The sequence below is a fragment of the Pavona decussata genome, unplaced genomic scaffold, assembly GCF_977016875.1.
Source record: "Pavona decussata unplaced genomic scaffold, jaPavDecu1.1 SCAFFOLD_113, whole genome shotgun sequence".
Taxonomy (NCBI): Eukaryota; Metazoa; Cnidaria; class Anthozoa; order Scleractinia; family Agariciidae; genus Pavona; species Pavona decussata.
The window spans coordinates 450,456-470,062 of NW_028145527.1; the positions used below are offsets into that span (position 1 = coordinate 450,456).

At 37.5% G+C, this 19,607-nt stretch overlaps 2 protein-coding genes across 2 annotated transcripts in view; both read left to right on the plus strand.

Moving 5' to 3' along the window:
* On the plus strand, positions 1-6,623 carry LOC146470590 (SREBP regulating gene protein-like). The gene is made up of 5 exons (XM_085121779.1): positions 1-131; positions 1,565-1,697; positions 3,235-3,386; positions 4,000-4,113; positions 5,051-6,623. The coding sequence occupies exons 1-5, from the start codon at positions 45-47 to the stop codon at positions 5,132-5,134; spliced, it is 570 nt and encodes a 189-aa protein (XP_084977905.1). The 5' UTR covers positions 1-44; the 3' UTR covers positions 5,135-6,623.
* The window catches only part of LOC146470591 (uncharacterized), a 24,958-nt gene continuing 11,188 nt past the window's right edge, over positions 5,838-19,607 (plus strand). The window contains exons 1-12 of the mRNA XM_085121761.1: positions 5,838-5,977; positions 7,547-7,699; positions 8,393-8,641; positions 8,938-9,819; positions 10,457-10,722; positions 11,731-11,998; positions 13,676-13,936; positions 15,258-15,401; positions 16,025-16,196; positions 16,629-16,756; positions 17,219-17,422; positions 18,527-18,699. Of these exons, the coding sequence (XP_084977887.1) occupies positions 5,885-5,977; positions 7,547-7,699; positions 8,393-8,641; positions 8,938-9,819; positions 10,457-10,722; positions 11,731-11,998; positions 13,676-13,936; positions 15,258-15,401; positions 16,025-16,196; positions 16,629-16,756; positions 17,219-17,422; positions 18,527-18,699 (2,993 nt within the window). The 5' untranslated portion in view covers positions 5,838-5,884. The remainder of the gene's footprint in view (positions 5,978-7,546; positions 7,700-8,392; positions 8,642-8,937; positions 9,820-10,456; positions 10,723-11,730; positions 11,999-13,675; positions 13,937-15,257; positions 15,402-16,024; positions 16,197-16,628; positions 16,757-17,218; positions 17,423-18,526; positions 18,700-19,607) is intronic.

Consider the following 19,607-nt stretch of genomic DNA (forward strand, 5'->3'; position numbering starts at 1 on the left):
GATTACATGCAGTATAATACGGAAGCCATGTTTGTTGGAGATCAATGAGCGTTGTGTTCATTCGTCGTTGGCTTGTGGCTTTTTTCACAGCCATAGGAATCATTATTATAGGAGCAATTTTCTTTAGAAAGGTAAGTGTCTTTCCTTGGAAGAGTGAACATTGCCACGTAGCTCGGAATGTAGCGACGATCGATGAGTTCATGAGCTACACTGTTCTTTTTGTCAAATTGATAGCATATGTGCATAAAACTAAACTTAGCGTAAGTGAGTTATCTAATTTAAACTTATGTGAAGGAAGAGTTTCTATCGATAGTAGTATCATGCAAAGTTTAGAAAGGCAATTTCTTTTGTTGACGCTAATAACATTAATTGGTTCATTATGATTTTTCAGGTATAAGAACTAGTGATAATCAGGCTTATGGCATAAAATAATAAAAACATGGAATGAAATTTAATTTTCGTTACAGTACACGAGTGTGGATAACGCTCTCGCCAAAACCTGGCTGTTCCAAGGACATCCAGAGGTCCTTTGGGCAAGAAAAATAAATGATTAGATGTTCTTAAGTAGACAGAATACATGTACATGTGCCCTCATCACTTGACTGGTAATTTCAAAGGATTTGTTTCCTAAATTTACTATCTGTGTTTCATTGGAAATATAATTGTGAAGTACTTTTACCTCAAGTAACATTTATATTTTTAAGTGACGTTTTTGTTAGCATTGCCAGGATTGTTGTTTAGGTTCCCTACTACAGTCAACGCCTGCCTTGCAGACACCTTTCCATTACAGAGGGGGGTGAATAGGGGTATGTAAATCCGCCGATCCGCTAAAATTAATGGCTGAATCCGTCGATCCGCTCAAAAAAATGAACTAAATCCGAATCCGCAAATTGTTTGCCGCGTTAGATGATAGGCAAGATACAAAGCGACTTCAGTTGTTGGAGTTGCCTGGTGTGATATTGTGTTTTAGCGTTGAGGATGACTATCAACGAAATATTTATGTAACCAATGTCTGTATCGAAACAAAATCTTGCAGATACGAGAAAAAAGGGCAAACTTGAACTTCTTAACAACCAAAATCCAAAATCCGGGCCCTAAAACTGGATAAAACCGCGATTCGCTGTGATCATAGGATCCGCAGATCCGTTAAAATTTCGCTCTGAATCCAGAATCCGGGCTAAAATATTTACCAAATCCGGTGATCCGTAGACCTATTCACCCCCTTCATTACGGACACCCCGATAATACAGACAGCAGCTACATGTAAATCTCTGGCAAAAATAGAGTACAGATGTTTGACTGAAATAAATTCCTGCTGTTATGGTCCAACGGACTTATGTGCCTACTGGCTTATGGAGATTTGATGATGATGATTACGGTCCTCTCACTATTAAGGACACTTACTCCTGGTCCCGAGGGTGTCTTCAATTAAGGGAGTTGACTGTAGGTGTAAGGTTCCATGGCCAGTTCAAAGCAGTTATTGCATGTACAGTGTATAGTATCATAATGTCTGATAAATCATAATGGTTTGCTGATTTTTTTTTTTAACTTAATTATTTTTCAGTCTTACCAAGAGTCAGACATCTTGGAAGCTCGACCCACTGTTGACTTTCAGTGGATTGACATTGAGAACTTGACAGAATTCAGAGCCTGCAGAAACTCCATTCAAGGTGCATTACTGATTGTTGATGAAAGAGGTGAGAACTCTGTGAAGGTATTTTCATGTATGATATATGTCCCCAGGCTGAGCCTGGTGAAAATCTTTGCAGGATCTTCTAAAATAATGTAAGATCTTCAAAGATAGTTAAAGATCTGCAAAGATCATGTAAAGATCCTTGAAGACAAGGGTCTGTTAAGGATCCTCAAGGATCGTAAAGGATTTCAGGAGGATCCTATAAAGATCTTAATTCAGGGCTTCTGATAGGGTGCGGAAAAAATTTGGAAATTATGTGGCACTTTTAAGTCTCATTATGTGGCAAGAAAGGTCTATTATGCGGCAAATTATGCGATTTCATTTAAGCTAATTAAACTTTGTTTTATTAGGTCTAAGAGGAGCACAATCCATTTTTTGCTGTTCAAGATGCAATTAGAGCACGGAGAAATGAAGAAACAGCTGAAATAAATCATTTGTTGCCTCATTTCAAATTATTGAAAATCAGATATTGCTAATTTGGTCAAGTCAGCATTTGTTGCTTCCCACACGCATTTTTTTCCTCGTTCCGCTTGTGTGACTCAGCTTTAATGTGCTTGTAAACCACCAACTTTCGAAGATGATCAACCACTATGTTGCACGAAGAGCAAAACATCGAGGAAGATCGAAGGAGGCACTGCTCGCAGGGTAAACAACAGACCATCGTCAACATGAAACGTTCCTTCGGGTACTTTCTTGCCCTGTCTTTTGCCAAAATATTTACAGGAAGGTGCGATCTTTTTTCTCTCCTGTGAAGAAGCGCTCGGCGTTTTAACAACAAACTTATCCTTAACGAGGATGTTTGTTTGAATTAAAACAAAATAACTACTTATTGCAAGCAACTATCAAGCAGTTTAAACGCCAATACCTACATCGCAAGTATGAAGGGATCAAAATTAATGACATCTTAAAAATATATCAATGATTGTGATTGGTGTATTTACATAAAAGGATTGTTTATTCTGGGCCAATGATCACTTGTTTAATATTGAAAACCAGCACCAGGTCCCCAGCATGTAAAATGAAGCATAGAACGCCTGTTTGTTCGCTTAATCAGCAAACCAAAGCTTCCAGGTGATTTTTGACACCTTTTGAAAGAAAAAAACTCCTTAAAAAGAACTTAACTTAAAGCGAGATTTTTGCTCTTTTTTTCTTAAATTGTGCGATTTTGTACAAATTCTGCGATTTTTCATAAATTATGCGATTTGTTGCGATTTTAGGTCAATTATGCGAAATTGCAACATCCCATAATATCAGAAGCCCTGTCTTATGGAGATCCTGACAAAGATCCTTTCAAGTATGTTTTTAAGGATTGGCTTCAGGATTCTCAATTTAAGGGAAACAGACTTCAGTGTTTTTCTCAGTTGCTATAAATTATTTATGCTACAGTTTAAAATAAATTTTGGTCAAAATGATTTCAAACTAGTTTCAATTAAATTCTATTTCCTGCTGTTCCCAAATTATCCCCATAGTATTTACTCTAAGTGAATGGAACAGTTGACTTAAACTCCATTTTAAAACATGTGCATGTCATTTGTTCCTAGGGTTTGTTTGCCAGCGGAGGGATTTGTCTGCCAGTGGATGCTGTCACAGCGGCGGTGAAAGCACTCGGCGTTATGAGTGCACAAACTGTCAGAGCAATAACTGCTGCAGCGTCTATGAGCACTGTGTATCTTGCTGTTTGAATCCTAGCAATGTAAGTTCAGATCTATGATCATTTTGTCCCTTTTACTTGGACTCTTTTGGGTTCTATCATGAATTATTACTCAGTGTTCACTTTAATATTGTCTCAACGCTACTCAGTATCTGTTCTGTTGGAGATTAAGCGAGTAGTCATTAGAGTGACTAACCTAACAGTGTGACCTATTTATATCAATTATTCAATGAAAATGATAAACTGTCTTGTTGAACCACTAGTAGATTTATATTAATAAACAATGTAGATTATTCACTCTAGATTTCTATGCATGCACGTGATAGAAATTGACAGCTCATAATCTGTCTTATCTGTCAAGTTTTACAGTAGTTTTAGTTAATTAACTTTTTATAAACTTTCCAACAATAATGCTTTCAAATGGGGTGGATCAAAATTTATTGGAGGTAGAGGAGTGAGCAGTGAACGTAAAACCTTCTATGACCACAGTCCCTGCATCTTTATTAGCAAGTTGAAATTTAGGAGCTTTCAGAATGTTTTCAGAAAGATGTCAAAAGTCGATGAGTTTCGGAGGTTCAAATCAAGTGCTAGTGGTAGGGAATTTTAGAGAACAATGATGACAACGTTTTGACAACCCAATTTCTTATTTCTACAGAAAAAGTTACTGGAGCACATTATAAATCTTGGATCTTCTGTACCAAATGTGATATCAAAGTCAGTCAGTGATCAGTTTGAGCTGTGTCTGGTCAAATGCCGAACCTCGTCTAAGGTGAGTAAAATCTCCAAATCTGTTTAATTTAGCATTTTAGTATTTTTATTCAATAAGTGGGACATGTTCACATAAAAAAAAAATGTACGAATGAGTTGTATTTTTGAATATCTCAGTTCTAACTCAATAATGTATAGTACTTTTACATGTACTGTGAATTGTGATCACCATAACATGTCAGTAATGATTTGCTTTTACATGCATAGAGTATAAAATAATGTTAAATGAGAAGACATTAAAATTAGATAGAACAATTCATTAGGTGTAGTAAGGATGATTACATGTAAATAGATGTAATTTTGTTGATTATGTAAGGGGTTATACAAATTGATAATTGTATATAAATACAGGGTATATGTCACTCTTGGGAGTGAGAGGGTTAACAGCATTTATTCCACGTAAGTTCAAGACTGATATAGCTAATATTGAGACATCCATGAGATTGTTAAAGAAATAAGAAACGTGCTGGGTCCATTGTTAAGCTTAAATTTTGTTTAGTCGTGTTTATCTTCCTCTTTGCACTTTGCTTCGTGACTACATACATGTACACTGTGACTGAACCATCGGCAAAATGCATGCCCTTGTTCATATCCAGGTGGGCCATACTTGTAAATGTATTTAGGGTAGCTATTGTGCCAGCAATCAGTACTAATGGGATCAACAATGTATGTGTACTGTTGTACACAGTTTAACTCTCTTTGACTTTAAATATAAGTTTCTGGTTAGAAATTTTGTGAACCAGCTAAATTTTTCTTCACCAGTTTATGGCACCTGATGAACCGAAGGGAAAGCAGCATCAAAACATATTTACACCGCAATATATGTTGCATATGTTATCTACATGTATAGTGAATGTACAATGTTATATTTACTAAAATTTCATTACTTAAATGCATGTATGTTTGATTTATTTTTATTTTATTTTGTTATTTTGCAGAGTGTTTGGCATGAAAATTCTTACAAAGATAAGACTTTCAAGCACTGCTTTGGTTTAAGTGGACCAGACTTTGCAGCTGTTTAATTCAAGGACAAAAACTATTAATTTGCTAAAAAGTATTACGTCTTTCTTGGAAAATGAAAGGTTAACATTTTAAATATTTTTGTTCTTTTATTTAACCCAAAGTTATTTATAAAGTTTATTGATGTAATATAGTATTAGTTTATAGCTAGAGCTGTATTGAATCTTTCAAGTCAGCTCACTTTAAAGTGAGATTAGTTAAACTTATTGATTTTTGTTATACATATCAGAGACTTTCTCAGGCCATAAGATAAAACAGTGTTATTTTCAAGGTTTTTATGAAAATCTACTTGAACACCAAGAAAGAACAAGTACATAAATTATATTTTATTTTAAAATAAATTTAAGTGTTCTGTGTGGTTCTTAGATCAACACAGAAAACAAACTTAAATTTCCTTTTTGTTGGATTACATTAAATAACAAAGAAATCAAAAAGTGATATTAATAATTAAAATTATAGGATTGAATATTTTTTATTACTGATACTCAACAAAGGCAAACATCTTAATTTTTAGTATTTTTCATTTTGCTAAATCTCAGCCATAATTTTCATCTAGGTAGGTAACATACAATGCCTTTGTGATTTTAAAAATACATAACACACTGTACTGTCTTTTAATTATTTAATGTGATCTATAACTTGTGTAAAAGTGGTAACGAGTAACTGTACAGCTCTACATGTAAATAAGAAAATACTTACATTAAAGGAGTAATCAATAGAACCGTACCATTTCAAAATACAAATTTATTACAATGAGTATCAATAGTGTCAACAGTCCATACAAGTTGGAATGGTTGGATTCATGTTTACAAGAAACACTTTTACCAGGCTCACCTTGGACTAAGGTACATGCTTGTATTTTTTTGGCCTTTGTAGTTAATTACTTTAAGTTGCAAAATTATCGTTGAATTATGTACATGACTATTCAAGCTGAGTAATTATATTTCTAAGTTATACCTACACTGTACACTGTATTATTTTGTTATTCTAGTGTTTATAAATGAAGTTGTTTTTGGTTTGAAATTGTCAAACTAGTTTGATTATTATTTTTTATTGTTTGAGGTTATGATTATGACTAATTGTAATTAAGACAGAGGAAAATTATATCAGATATTAAAAACTAAAAATGAAAATAAAAATTAGGTCATTTAACATTTGTAAGTTGTAGTAGTTAAGTAACTGATAGTTTTTGCTGTACAAGCCATGTTTTTATAGTGGAATACCAATTTTTCAAACCTCCTAGGGAAACTGAATTTGGTTCGAAAAATCATTAGTTCCAAAAATCTGAAATAAAAAATCCAAGGGAAACAAATTTTGGTTCAAAGAATCAGGAGTTTTGACAAATTGAGGTTTTGAATAAATCAAGATTCCACTGTTTTAACGCTGACTATGCTGATTTGACTTAAAATACTGTTTTAGAATGTAGTTGTAATTTCTACTCAATAAACTTAAAAGAAAAAGCAAATAAAAAAGAAGAAAGTGAAAAGTAAACATGAATTTGAGTGTATTCTAGAAATTTTAGATGAGAACATTTCTTTATTTCTTCTACAGTACTTCTACAGAAATATCTTTCTTACTTTGGAAAGCATTTCAAAAAGGGAAGGGCATACAAACATGCAAATTAATAAACATTTGTGGGATTTGCACATACTGAAGGTTGTGATAGTTTTGAATCTTAGGGTGCCACATCCTAACAACATTGATTAAGAGTTAACTGTACATTTGTAAATGTGTATAGGAAGTTTGTAACAGTTCTGAATTAGTAATAATAAAATATACAAGCATGTGCTGTAGATTGGTAATCAACAAGTAATCAACAACATCAGTTAATGATCACTGCTGTCAATGTGTAACCAGTGAGCAATCAGTGGACTGTATTTTTTTTTTAGTTGGATAATGCTCATTGATTACTCAGAGTAATCAACTGATTCTAAACACTAATTACCCATTGATTAATCTGTAATATTTTATTAATTTATACAAATTACAGTGTATATGTTGTGGTTCAATTTTATCCTTGGTTTGATTTTCATTTCCCATTGTTTTAAACTCATTATCATACATTACCATACCCCAAAACAAAGGGAAATAAAAATTAAACCAAGGATAAAATTGGACCACAACATATACGGCATCCTATAGAGCATGGGCATTGTGGTTGTATGATACTGATAGCACCAATCATAGTGTACTTATTTCCTCCTGTTTTTATGTTGGCTACTTTTCTACTTCTCCGGCTACTTCAAAAATAATTGAACTTTGTAATGTTATAGCGACAGTCCTGTACTGCCATGTGGGGAGTTTTCTCTTTCACAGCTCTGATAAAAGATGAAGTATAGAGAAAAAATACTAACAGTGAATACAGTGTAGTTGTTAACTTGAACACTTATCGCTGCTTTCAATTATTGGTTTAGATTAGAGATGCTGTTAATAGCAGCCTTGCCACCAAAGTGAAGGCCTTCTGCAGGAGTTCTCAGAGTAAGGCAATTCCACCACTACTGGATCTACTGGGAAAACAGTTTGTTGACAAATATCTTGAGGATGTCCAAATTCATTTCAACAAGCAGGTGAATTGTTGTCCAAAGTTTACTAATTTGAAGCCCATTGCCAAATTAAAACCTTTAAAATATTCCTTTTTTCATAATATTTCTCAGTCTAGGGAATTTCTTACTTAGGGAATAGGTCATAACAAATTTGTTCGAAGAGGACCCATCTTGTCTGGGGTAGGGGGGTTATTGAAGATACAGCCAGTCTCATGAACATTACCAACATTAAAATTTGAGTTGACATAGAACTTAATTCAGCTAGCAAGAGTCAGCACTGCTAGATAAACAAGAAAAGCGAGGTTTCAGAATCTGACTGTCATTTTTTACTGCTGGATATAAGAGGGTGGTGAATTCATTATTGCATTAAAGACACCATCTTTTGAGGTTGAGGAAGGGAGGTGCAGGCTGAGACCACCATCTTTTTTTGAGGTTTGGTGGGCCCTGTTCAAGTATAGTAGTAAATACTGTTTTGACAAGGGCCCAGTTGTTCAAAGCCCAATTAAGCTAATCCTGGATTAATGTGAACTTTGATTCGAGTTTTATTACTAATCAATAATGATTCTTCCAAAAGATTTTTGGCCCTCTGTTTTGATTTAAAGTTTACTTTACCTTTAGCTTGAAATTAACCAGTAAAACCATTTTTAACAAGCTAGATGAAAACCTTGATTAACGTTTTTTACAGTAATTATATATAATATTTATTACATTCAAAAGGAAACGCTAGGCTCCTCTGCCTCATTGTCTGAATCCAGCAAAGAAGAAGCTCAGATTTGGCTTCAAACCTCTCTTGAAGAGATCACAAACAGGCTTGGATTGAACTGGAGGGATGGAGGGGATGCTCCGGCAGGAAATGTCTCTCGCGATATGTTGGAGTTTGTGGGATTTGCGCAACAAGCAGTGTATCGAGGGATGGAGAGGGAACTTGCTGCAGTTGAAAAGAGAAGTGGACACTTACAAGAAGATGTAAGCTTTGGAGTTCATTCGGGTTTTGTTTTTTTTGGCATGTACATGTACATACAGAGTGGAACCTTTCAATGTACTTTACTAACCACATACATGTACACCTGTACACTACATGACACCCCCCCCCCCCCCCCCAAAAAAAAAAAAAAAAAATATGCCCTCCTGCTCAAGTACACAATTTTGATTGATTAACAACTAAAAATATAAAAATATAAAAAAAAATATTGTACAAAATTCAGTTATACGACTTATTTATTTATCATTGAACTGATACATGGAATTTTCTCTTAATGCAGAATTCATCTGGGAGGAGACGGTCAGATCTCCTTGGTTACAGTCACCAGAGTGATACTCTCGGCAAGGCATTGTCTGCTCTCCTAAGAAACCACCCTACACAGTTAAACCAAGTTTGTGAGCAGCTTGAAGGACGGCAGCTTCCTAGCTCACTGAGGCCCATAATTTGGTTCATGAGAATACAGGGCAAGAATGCAGCAGACAGTTTAAATATTAGTGAGAACTTGGACACTCAACTAGAGGATATGAACTCTCATTTTGAAAGCGCCCTTTCGTGGGGCTTAAAGGAACTAGGTGTGTCAAATGCAACTCATTCTCCAATAGCTCGTGTCATATGGCATGCTGTTACAGAGGCGTGCAAGTTCAGACCTGGTCTTCAGAGTGAGCTGTTGTCAGACGTGCACATCCAGCGTGCTGCAGAGGCATTGAATGTACTGTATGTTTTCAACAGGAGTTATGAACCACAGTATTCCCTGCTAGTGTATCCATTGATCTTTGCTTTTGAAAACGAACAGGTGAAATCCAACTCCTGGAATGTACTTGGAGCAGGTGGATTTGATCTGTCCCATAAGCTGGCATTTTTGCTTCACCTATTGCTAAAAGACTGCTTCCCGGCAAGACTACAAATATTCAATATGGCCGATCGTGTGTTACAGAGACTCCATCATGAAGATGACGAGCTGTACAATCATCTCGTCAGTGAAACCAAAAAGAACGTATCATCTGATCCACAAGAATTTCTGGTGAACTTCATTCACACTGAAAAAGAGAAGGCAATGTTGGCAGAGAAGCAGGCACTAGGAAGTACCTTTGAATCATTGCCTACGGATGCTAAGGAACTTCTCTTTCATCCAACTATGTTCATTAGAAAGTGGATAGGAGAGGTGGGTATATTACAGTCTTTGGAATGCATGGTAGCCAAACGCATAACTTAATTAGCACATTTTATGGACTCTGAAGACCATGTGTGAAGCCTAGCTAAGCCCTACGATAGTGCATGTGTATTTCATCAATTGTTTCAATGCTAATCCGAATGCTAAGCTATTTCAGGAAACACTTCCGGTAGCTTCGACTGTGAGATTTACGGCGTCCGCTGTAAAGATGTAGCCAATATGTTACAGCGACACATTTTTCAATTTCTGCCCGTGAGAGATACAGTAGATTGTGTGTCAAGTGGTCGCCTACGGGAGGTTGAAAACAATTGAAAATTTTAAACAATCATCTCTAAAAGTGGTCGCTTACGAGAGGTGGTCGCCTACGAGAGGTTCCATCTATAGTGATTGACTTGAAAACTTTTGGTATTTTGGAAAAGTGGTCGCTAATGAGAGGTGGTCGCTTACGAGAGGTGGTCGCAAAGGGAGGTTCGACTGTATATGAAACATACATGTATATTTTGAACTGCAGATGAAAGATTAGAAAGAAGAAAGATCCTTGCAGTTAGTACGCAACCTAAGCAGTTGCGAAAAGAAAGCCTGAAAAAGCCTTGACCATTACTCTGTTGTTGTTGCGTGTTTTTACTAGGGATTTGTAGGAACTCTAGGAGTTGATGCTGTAATGTTGGTTTGGGATCAGTGCTTCATGTCCAGCTGGAAACCAAGTGCGATGGAGAACACTTGCCTCGTTCTACTACAGCACCTCAGAGGTTACATCTTAGAAGCTGAGGGATATGCAGGCATCAGAAGAGTTTTATTAGATCGGCCATCTGAGTTGTTCACTTTGGATATCCAGAAGGGACTGTCGTACCTGAACAGTGGGGGCGCTCTAATGGATGTTGGTAATCTGAGACCGTAAGTATGGATTTGTTTGGTGCTTATTCCCGGGATGTAGCTACTGTAGTGCACTGACTGGAGAGCATGCTAGTACTGTCTAGTATAGAATGTTTTCACATGACGTCACGGCGGCCATGTTGGTGTCCCAAAACAAAGAAGTGGCGGCCACGTTGGATGTCCCAAACTAAACCTCTGGGAATTGAACTCTATTTTTATGCAAATACTTTCTTTTGTTTCAGTAAACCAATATGGCCGGCAGTCACGTGAATGAAAATGCTCTATAAGCTTCATAAAGAGAGACCTTTACATGTTTTGAAGATGTCTATTTCAAAAATAACCAGTTGGATTAACTCCTGTCCGTTACTCATAAACTCGCAAGGGAGCGCGAGAAATATTATCGTTAACTGTGACTTCTTAAGTTTCTGATAACAACGAATTGTTAGTCTTCGGGTCTAGTACTTACAGATGTAGCGAGTCTGTAATGGCGATGCTTGATAGTTGCGGTGTGAAATTTTAATTACCTTAACCTGTTGTTCTGATATAGTCTCAGCACTCTATGTCCTTAAATGCACTCGAGGTTAATTACAATTCCCAGAACAACTACGCACGCCAAAATCACCACATTGAAATCAGTGGAGCAGTGATGTTAACTTAAGGTGTCTTAGGTGTACTACACAAAAGGGTGACGATTGTTGTATATATCGCAGTCAATCATTTTTACAGCAACTATAGGGAAACAAACACAAATTGCATTGAGATTCATGAACCGCAATTCACAAAAATGATATTTTAAATCTGTTAAGCTCCGTGTAATTATTCTCAGGCTCGCTTTATGTAGATTGGTCACTAAGATGTCATTGACATCAACCTAGAACGCAGCCCTCTGTTAAGTTTCAGACTTCGACCTTTAGAACTTCAATTATTTGTGAATAAGTAGTATAAATTATGGCTGACATTACAAGCCCACAGGGAAAAAAGATTTCTACTATAGATTGTAATTTAAACACCAATTTTATTTACTTCCAGTCCTTCCCAGCTTCCCTCTTTATCAGAACATGAAGAAATCATACCCAGTCCATCTCCTTCTGTGCCAAAATCCCATCATTCACCGGTGGCCAGGCCTGCTAGTAGTAGGCGGTCTGTGCAAAGAACGACACCGAAGATGGATGCCGAGGAATTATGGGTGGAGAGGATAGTGGACCAACCCGCCATAGAAGTAACTACCAATCGTGACTCGTTCGATGTGTACATTGACGAAGTCAGGTTTCTACCTGACGGTGCGACGGTCATCAAGGTAAACAATCATATAGCCTCAGTTTTTCTTCATTTCTTACAATTGAACATTGCTGGAAGTTGACGTTTTTGGTAAAGCAAAATGTCTCAAAGTTTAAGCATCCGAACAAGTGTGGTATCCGAACGTCAAAATTCATCACCAAAATCTAACAACACCTAAAGGCATTTGATTACAATTTCATTTCTGAACATCACATCGATAAACTGACTGAGAGTAAAAATCATACCACTAACAGATTCGCAGGGGCACCCAATGGGAGTTCTCTCTCAGATCCTTTGAAACGCTATTTTAGACTATCTGGAGTGCCTTTAAAGCTCTGTAGATTCATTTAAAGCTGCGCCATAATATTTTTATCTGTTCGGTCATTCTAGGGGAACTTGAGTCTTTTCGAAATTACTAGGGCATTTTTGTGCAATTTCCCAAAAAACTTAGGTCTTATTTCCTTTCCGAAAATCTTAGCTGACCTTTTTTCGGTACCCGAAACGACATTTTTATCAATCCGAAAACACCAGGCCTTAAATTTCCCATATCGCGAAAGTTCGAGGCGAAAATTAGTTTTAGAAAATTGTAGGGGATTTAGGGCCTTCCGAACAGATAATTTACCGAAACGATCCGTTGGGTGCCTCTGAGATTCCCATCTTCCGCGATATCAATTTGGTATCTGAAACAAAGTATGTAAGGGTAGGCGACGTGGTCGAGTAGTTAGAGGCGCAGACTCGTAATCTGGGGTGAGTTAACAACAGACCTTCAGCCCAGCCACAATCAGTATTTTAACGTCTGACGATAGCATTTACGCCCGCCGTTAACTTTTATGCAACTGTTCGAGTCTCCTCTCTCACCACTAGCTGGATTTGTTTGGGGGTAGTTCCTTGTTCAAATCCTCGGCCACGCTTTTTATATAGCCAACTGGTATGCCTCCCTGTCAGTTTGGATTTTTAAGGAGTTTCTATTCTGTTTGTTTAAAATATTTGTTTGATTACACGGTCCCACAAGCTTCTAGCTCTAACCTATTAATATATTTGCTTTAGTTTACTTACTGCTCCATTAGACTAGCATATTTTTGCCTAAAGAATGATGATCCTACACTTTAGTTTGCGTTGTAATTCAGTACCGTTACCATCAATAAGTCTTGTATTTACTCATGTTAAAGCGAGCAATTTCGTAGCATGAACGTCCGACGGAAATGTGCATGCCGGGACAACACAATTGATAGTGTAATATTCTACCCTGGGTATTGTTATTAATGATATGATAATAAGGTATGGAGAATCGCTCTGGCCTGGGACAAGCCCAAGACCAGGCGAAGATGGGAGCTATGAGGATCAACCCCGACTTACTCGAATGGGTGGGAGGGTGGGTTGCCAACCCTTCCCTTTTGCCGGCTCGAGTAGAGTGATGGGTTGGAGCACATGTGGCCTCTTTCAAAGTCTCATCTTCAATGTGCATAATCCCCAGGGTATTAATTACCAACGCAAATTGAGTTTGGCATAGAAGACAAACACACAAATTTAATAGTATTGGACAATCGTTCTGTTTCAAACTTGTTGAATTGGCCACATGTCAGTACTTTATCTGGACTTAAAGCCTTAGCACCGTTTCTTGTCGACGAGAAGGGAAGTTGACCACACTTACATGTACTGTGTAATCAAACTTTTAGTTGTTGAACATTTACAACAGGTTACAGGGCGCATTTTGGGACCTTTTTGGAAGGCACCTGCAACGTTGGATATTCCAGACATTGAGGCCTTTCCATTGTTGGATTCCTCAGCACGGAGCCCCAAATTTAGGTTCAGGTACACCGTGAATGTCCCTTCTGGGGGCATCACTGGGGAAGCCATGCTGTTACTTAGAATTTATACACTTGATGTGAACACTGGAGAACTGATTGTCAGTGGAAACGGCATTATCAGGCTTTTCAATGAAGACGATAATGATGAGGTATGTGTCGTGTACCGAATCTATAGGTACTTGCGTCCAAGCGTAAAAAATTAACCGTGTTTTCACAGAGTTATAAAAATGGGGCTTTTAACGAATTACAGTTAAAATTGAACTGAATGAAAAAACTGATACCAGCACTGGAAATAGAACCTTTACTTTAGTAACCTTGCAAAGTTTCAGCATATTAGGTGTGATATCAGCTTAGGAAATGTAAGATGAAATTTGACAAATTTACAGACGTTTGTATGACTGAGGGTATACGTCATACCCCCAGTCATAAAAACGTCTGTAAATTTTTCATTTTTCAACTTACATTTTCTCAGTTGATATTACACCTGATATGCTGAATCTTTGCAGGGTTACTAAAGTAAAAGTGCTCTTTCTAGTGCTGGTATACGTTTTTAATTTTAACTTATTTGAATTTTCGGCCGCCATTTTGGAGAAGGGTCTATTAAGGGTAATCACTCTAACCAATCAGGATAGACGTAAACACCGGAATAAACCAATCAGAACTCGAGGCGGTGTTGGGCGCTGTAAGACACCTGCGACCAACTGACGATTGGTTTTGGTCTTGTTTCTCATTGGTTGAGAAAGTGGCGCGAGTTTTGCTAACCAATCACAGAGCGTAGTATAGCAAAATCATTTAGCAGGCGCGCATTTCGACGTTCAATTGAGAAACGCACTATAAACCAAGCTTTAAAATGTATGGAAATAGGTTGGTTGCTTTGACGCCATGATGGTGCCAAAGCAAAAGAAAATTTGCTCACATAGTTTGCATAAAAAGGGAAGTTAACTCCTAGAGGAAAAAAAAATTATTGTTCCTAACCACCAACATGGCCGCCATGACGTAACCTGCAATCAACCTATACATAGGTTTGACCTTCATCGAGAGCTGAGTGTTTTGGAAAACTTTTTTTTTCTGACACGCCTTATATCAGTCTGTTTACTCTTGATGCTTATCAGCTCTTGTAACTTTTATTATTAAAAAGTGCATCATTGTATAATGCAATTCGAGGGATTTGATTGGCTTAGCGGCCACGGTATATGAGCAATTATACCATGGCCGAGAAATGGCAACCATTAAATTGCCTTCTGGTCGTTCTTGCACAGCGAAATCAGTAAGATCTAGCAATATTTCTCGGTTGTTTTTAATAAAACAATTATTCCACTTGCGCTTGTTGGATATGAGATGATTATAGCCAACTCGGCGCTACGCGCCTCGTTGGCTATCTATCATCTCATATCCAACACGCGCTCGTGGAATAAGTGTTAATTACCAGTTCGAAAATTATTAATGTAAATGTTTGTACTTTCCATGTAGTGGTATTTAAATGCAGGAGGACATCAACTGCGGCTCAAGCATATTCTCCCATCCACTGTGGCGAAACTAACAGAGGAAGCCTTTGATGGAATAGTTAACATTCCAGTTGGCTCGATTCTTATCAGACTGCTGCCCTTTTCTGAGGTTGGTTTCAATTTCCACTTAGAATTAACTAATCATTTCTGAGGACATTAGAATAAGGAGGTGTGAAGTGACATCAATATGTTCTCAAGGAGAAAGTGATTACCACGTGATTGGAGAAGGTTGTCTCCCGCAAGTGATTTCCATAATACTAGTCCAGCATATCCTGATTTAATGAACAGTGAAAGGAAAGTTCCTTGGAGATGCGTTACACTTGAAAATGTTTTCAGATAGGATTGATATAAAAACAAATATCAAGAAGTGTCAAAAATGGTTTTGAAAGAAACACAGACGTTTCGGGTAAATAACCCTCCTTCGGTGTGGAGAAAACCGCTGAATTACGCTGCCGGACACACGCGCGTAAATGAATAGTAGCGCGCTCGTGCATTAAAAGTTAAAATTCAAATATAGCTAAAATTGACGTTAAGTCCATCCGGCTGAACAGTTCCCGAAGTTGGAAAATCAACCTCATTTCACGCTGCTTGCGCTGGAGGTTTGTCCCATTGCATAACTGTATACCCCGCACCCGGATATCTGAAATACTGTGACCCGTGGATTAAATCTGATCGAATCTGACTTGTTCAATATCCACGAGCTGAACTTGGTGATCAATTCTTTTTTCAAAGGAGTACATAGAATCCCCTGGCTACCCTAGTGGATACTATTTCAGTGATGATTGTAAACCAAATGATTCGGAGTGGCGCATCTTCAGAAGGTTCAAGAACCACCAAGCCTACCTACCAACAGTGAGAGAGGCTGTGCGTGACGTCAAAGAAGGAGAAGCAGATCATGAAGATGGTAAAAAGATAATCTTTCTTGTTTGTACCAAAGCTGATCTGGCAATAACAACTTATTAAAACGTTTTGTGAAACTTCCAGCACTTATATACTCCTTGAACTATAAGAAACAGAAGAAAAAGTTTCATATATGGACTTTAAGGACGGTATCTCTTAATACAGCAGTATGTTTGCACCGTTTATGACTTTGCGGGAAAAGCAGATCTTAGCAAGGGCTATTGGAATCCAAAAAGAAAATTGGGGGTAGCCACGCATTTTTCAGAGATAATTTATCATACCAACGTATGGCATTTTTCCCCCAAATTGAAGCTTAGTTATCTCTGAAAAATGCGTATTTTCTATTTGAATTTCAAAAGCCCTTGCTAAGACCTTCTTTCGGGACATTGGAAATGGACACTCGACATTTGTTGATAACATGTTTGTCTCTTTTAAGGGTTTGATTTTACAAATGATCGAGCTGTTAATCAGTGGTATCAGCGGAGGACAAGCAAACATTTGCTGATGAGGCAACCAGCCAAACCGTTAGAGCTTGTGAAAGTTGTGCAGTATGACCAAAAACAAGTAAGTGAAGTGTTACTGTTTGTCGTGATATCTCTGACATTAGAAATTTGAATTGCTAGTGGAGAATGGGAGTGCCGATCATAAGCAAAACAAAACAACAACAAAAAAGGAGAATTATAAATCAAAATAGTAAGATAATTGTCACGAGCATGGGAAAAGGAGTCCCCAACGTTAGACAGACCCACGAACGTTGGTGCACCGGGGACGCGGCATGGCCGAGCGGTTACTCGGTGCCGGACTTGTAATCCGGGGGTCTCGAGTTCAAATAGCCAACTGGTCTGCCTCGGGGTAGTTGGGATTTTTAACCTGTTCTGTTGAATTTAGATCATTTGTTTCCCATCATTTGAGTAGAGTGACTGAAAACTAGCTTGATATATCATTTATGTATTTATTTATTTATTTATTTATTTATTTATTTATTTATTTTATTTACTTATAACTTTTACTTTTCCAATGTCTCAGGGTCTGTCGTTGATGGTAGAGCAGGCATTTGGCCTCGTTGGAAACGTTCAGTTTGTAAACGTGCTTGTTTATGTGTCTCCTGGGCACGATGTACGAACCCAACAGCTCACAGAAGATGGGTATGGTGGAGAAGAGAAAGCACTCGTAAAGAAGCGTGACTTCAGCAGCTACCAAAAATCGCCGAAATGGATAGACCCACCAATGGTAAGTACAATTTAATCGCTAGATACAATACAATTTTTAACCATAAGGTTGTTTAAAGTGCCCCTAACCCTTCAATTTGTTTTCTTTTGGTAGATTTCCATATCATTCAAGAACTCATTTTCGAAAAAATCTTTGAGAAATATTGAATCCTTTTTTTTTCACGAGCGCTAGAAGTCAAGGCAGTCTTGTCGATATTTTCACCTATCGTTCGCATTAGTCCCCCACTCGGCCAAATGTGGAGCGTGACGTAAGAAAAGGACATCGTGCAAAAATATCCGAAGATTCGCGGTAATGCTTCAATTGTAAACAGAGAAAATGGTTTAAAAATGTGTGGTTTTTGGATGCAGCAACTCTCGAAATGTAGAGAAAGGAATCAGCATGCATAAGATTCCTTCTGAATCCTTCTGGTGTCCTTTTCTTACGTCACAGCTAAGAAAGTGTCAAATATCGGACGCTTCTCATTGGCTCGTTCCTAATGAGCCCACGAGACAAAAATTTGTCCAGCGGGGCTTAAAGGGCGCAAAAATTTAAAAATTTCAGTAACTTTTAGCGCTCGTAAAATAAAAATGATTCAATATGTCAAAAAAATTTTTTCGAAAATGAGTTCTTCACAGATATAGAAATCTACCAAAAGAAAACAAATTGAAGGGTTAGGGGCACTTTAACACATTGATATATGTAGTTTTAGCAAGAGTAATGCTATGGGTAACACCTGATAGAATCTATTCAAAAGCCAAAGACAAAGGAAATCATGCACCGTGACGTGTTTGGACATCTGATGAAAAACTCCTCGTTTTTGCATCCTTAATTTCCCCTTCAAAATCAGTTTGTTTGAGAAGTTATATCAAACACGAGACACAGTGTTTCATCACATATCAAACACCGAGAAGAGAGTTGAAAATACGCCGCGGAGTATTTTTGACGAACATTGAGGTTTTTGATATTACATGCAGTCCACGTAAAAAAGGCACTTTATAGTGAAAGCTATGTACACGACGGTAGAGGCTGTATGTAAAATGCGGTGAAATGTAATTACACTGGTCATCTTCCAGAAGTTGTTGTTTGGTGTTTAATTAGTTTAATCATTTACTTTCTTGACTACAGGTATTTCACCCTCACATATCAGACACGACAACTCTGATAATCAGGCTATGTTCTCTTGATGCCTCGTATACACCGCGTCCTGACAGAGCTGCACCAGGTTCTGTAACTGTTAACAAAGGCAAAGTTTTGACCGTGACACCATTTGGCTGGACTGTTCTGCAACTTTTTTCAAAGTAAGCTGGAGGTTTTATTAAGCATGTCTTAAAACTGGCTGAGGATAGTCGTGAGGAACAAGATAGTTGTTCTACTATAACGAACATAAGTTAGGCAGTTACTGTTTCACCACAAGTCGTTTGATTGAGTAATTTTTTTTTTTAAAAAAGTTTAGGATGACGACAAACTGGAAGCATGAGACGCCGGCGAGTGTTCCACTACAACTTCGAGTTCTTTCAAACTTCTACAACGAGTGTTTCAAATCACCGAGAAAATGTTGGCTTTTTTTTTGTCTTTCGCTCAGAAAAACTAACTTTTGAAGATATGCCGTTTTTCCGTCAAATCAACAATCAAGTTTTTTTAAGGGTACTTCCTGGGTTCGATAGGGTAAAAAAGGGAAAAAACATTTTTTTCGACCAAATAGAATTTGGGGATTTTATCTAACATTTACTGAAAAAAAAATTGAAAAATATTAAAAAGCGCGCGAGATATTTAGGAAAACGTATTTCCATCTAAAAGTAAATAAGTAAAAAAGGTGTCATAATCTTCTTAGTGCGAGACGCCCCAGAGGAATTTTCGCGGCAAACGCTTCATCCGGCCGGGAGCTCTTATTTCAGAAATACAGTAAGCATATTTTGTTTACATCTCGCCTCCAGGAAATTTCTCACGTCGAATTTTCTATTCTTTGCCGGCGTTTCCCACATGGAAAAGTCATCATCAAAAAACGAAAAGAGCCTGTGGATAAAATCCAAGAAGATGCCAGGGCCTAAGAAAAAGGGAAAGATAGGTTTCAGCGAAGATCGAAAACGTGATCTTGCAGAGAGCAACAAAGGCTCTTGGTTCGACCAAGAAACTCTAGTCGACGTTGAAGGTTCTGTCGAAGGTGATCAAGAAGAACTGGAGCAGCGGCCTTCAAATTAATCCACTG

What these genes read in the sequence shown, in the direction of transcription:
- LOC146470590 (XM_085121779.1), top strand. Translation starts at nt 45, where the DNA reads ATGAGCGTTGTGTTCATTCGTCGTTGGCTTGTGGCTTTTTTCACAGCC. An exon ending in GAGCAATTTTCTTTAGAAAG is followed by an intron (nt 132 to 1,564) that starts GTAAGTGTCTTT and finishes ATTATTTTTCAG; the next exon opens with TCTTACCAAGAGTCAGACAT. An exon ending in ACTGATTGTTGATGAAAGAG is followed by an intron (nt 1,698 to 3,234) that starts GTGAGAACTCTG and finishes ATTTGTTCCTAG; the next exon opens with GGTTTGTTTGCCAGCGGAGG.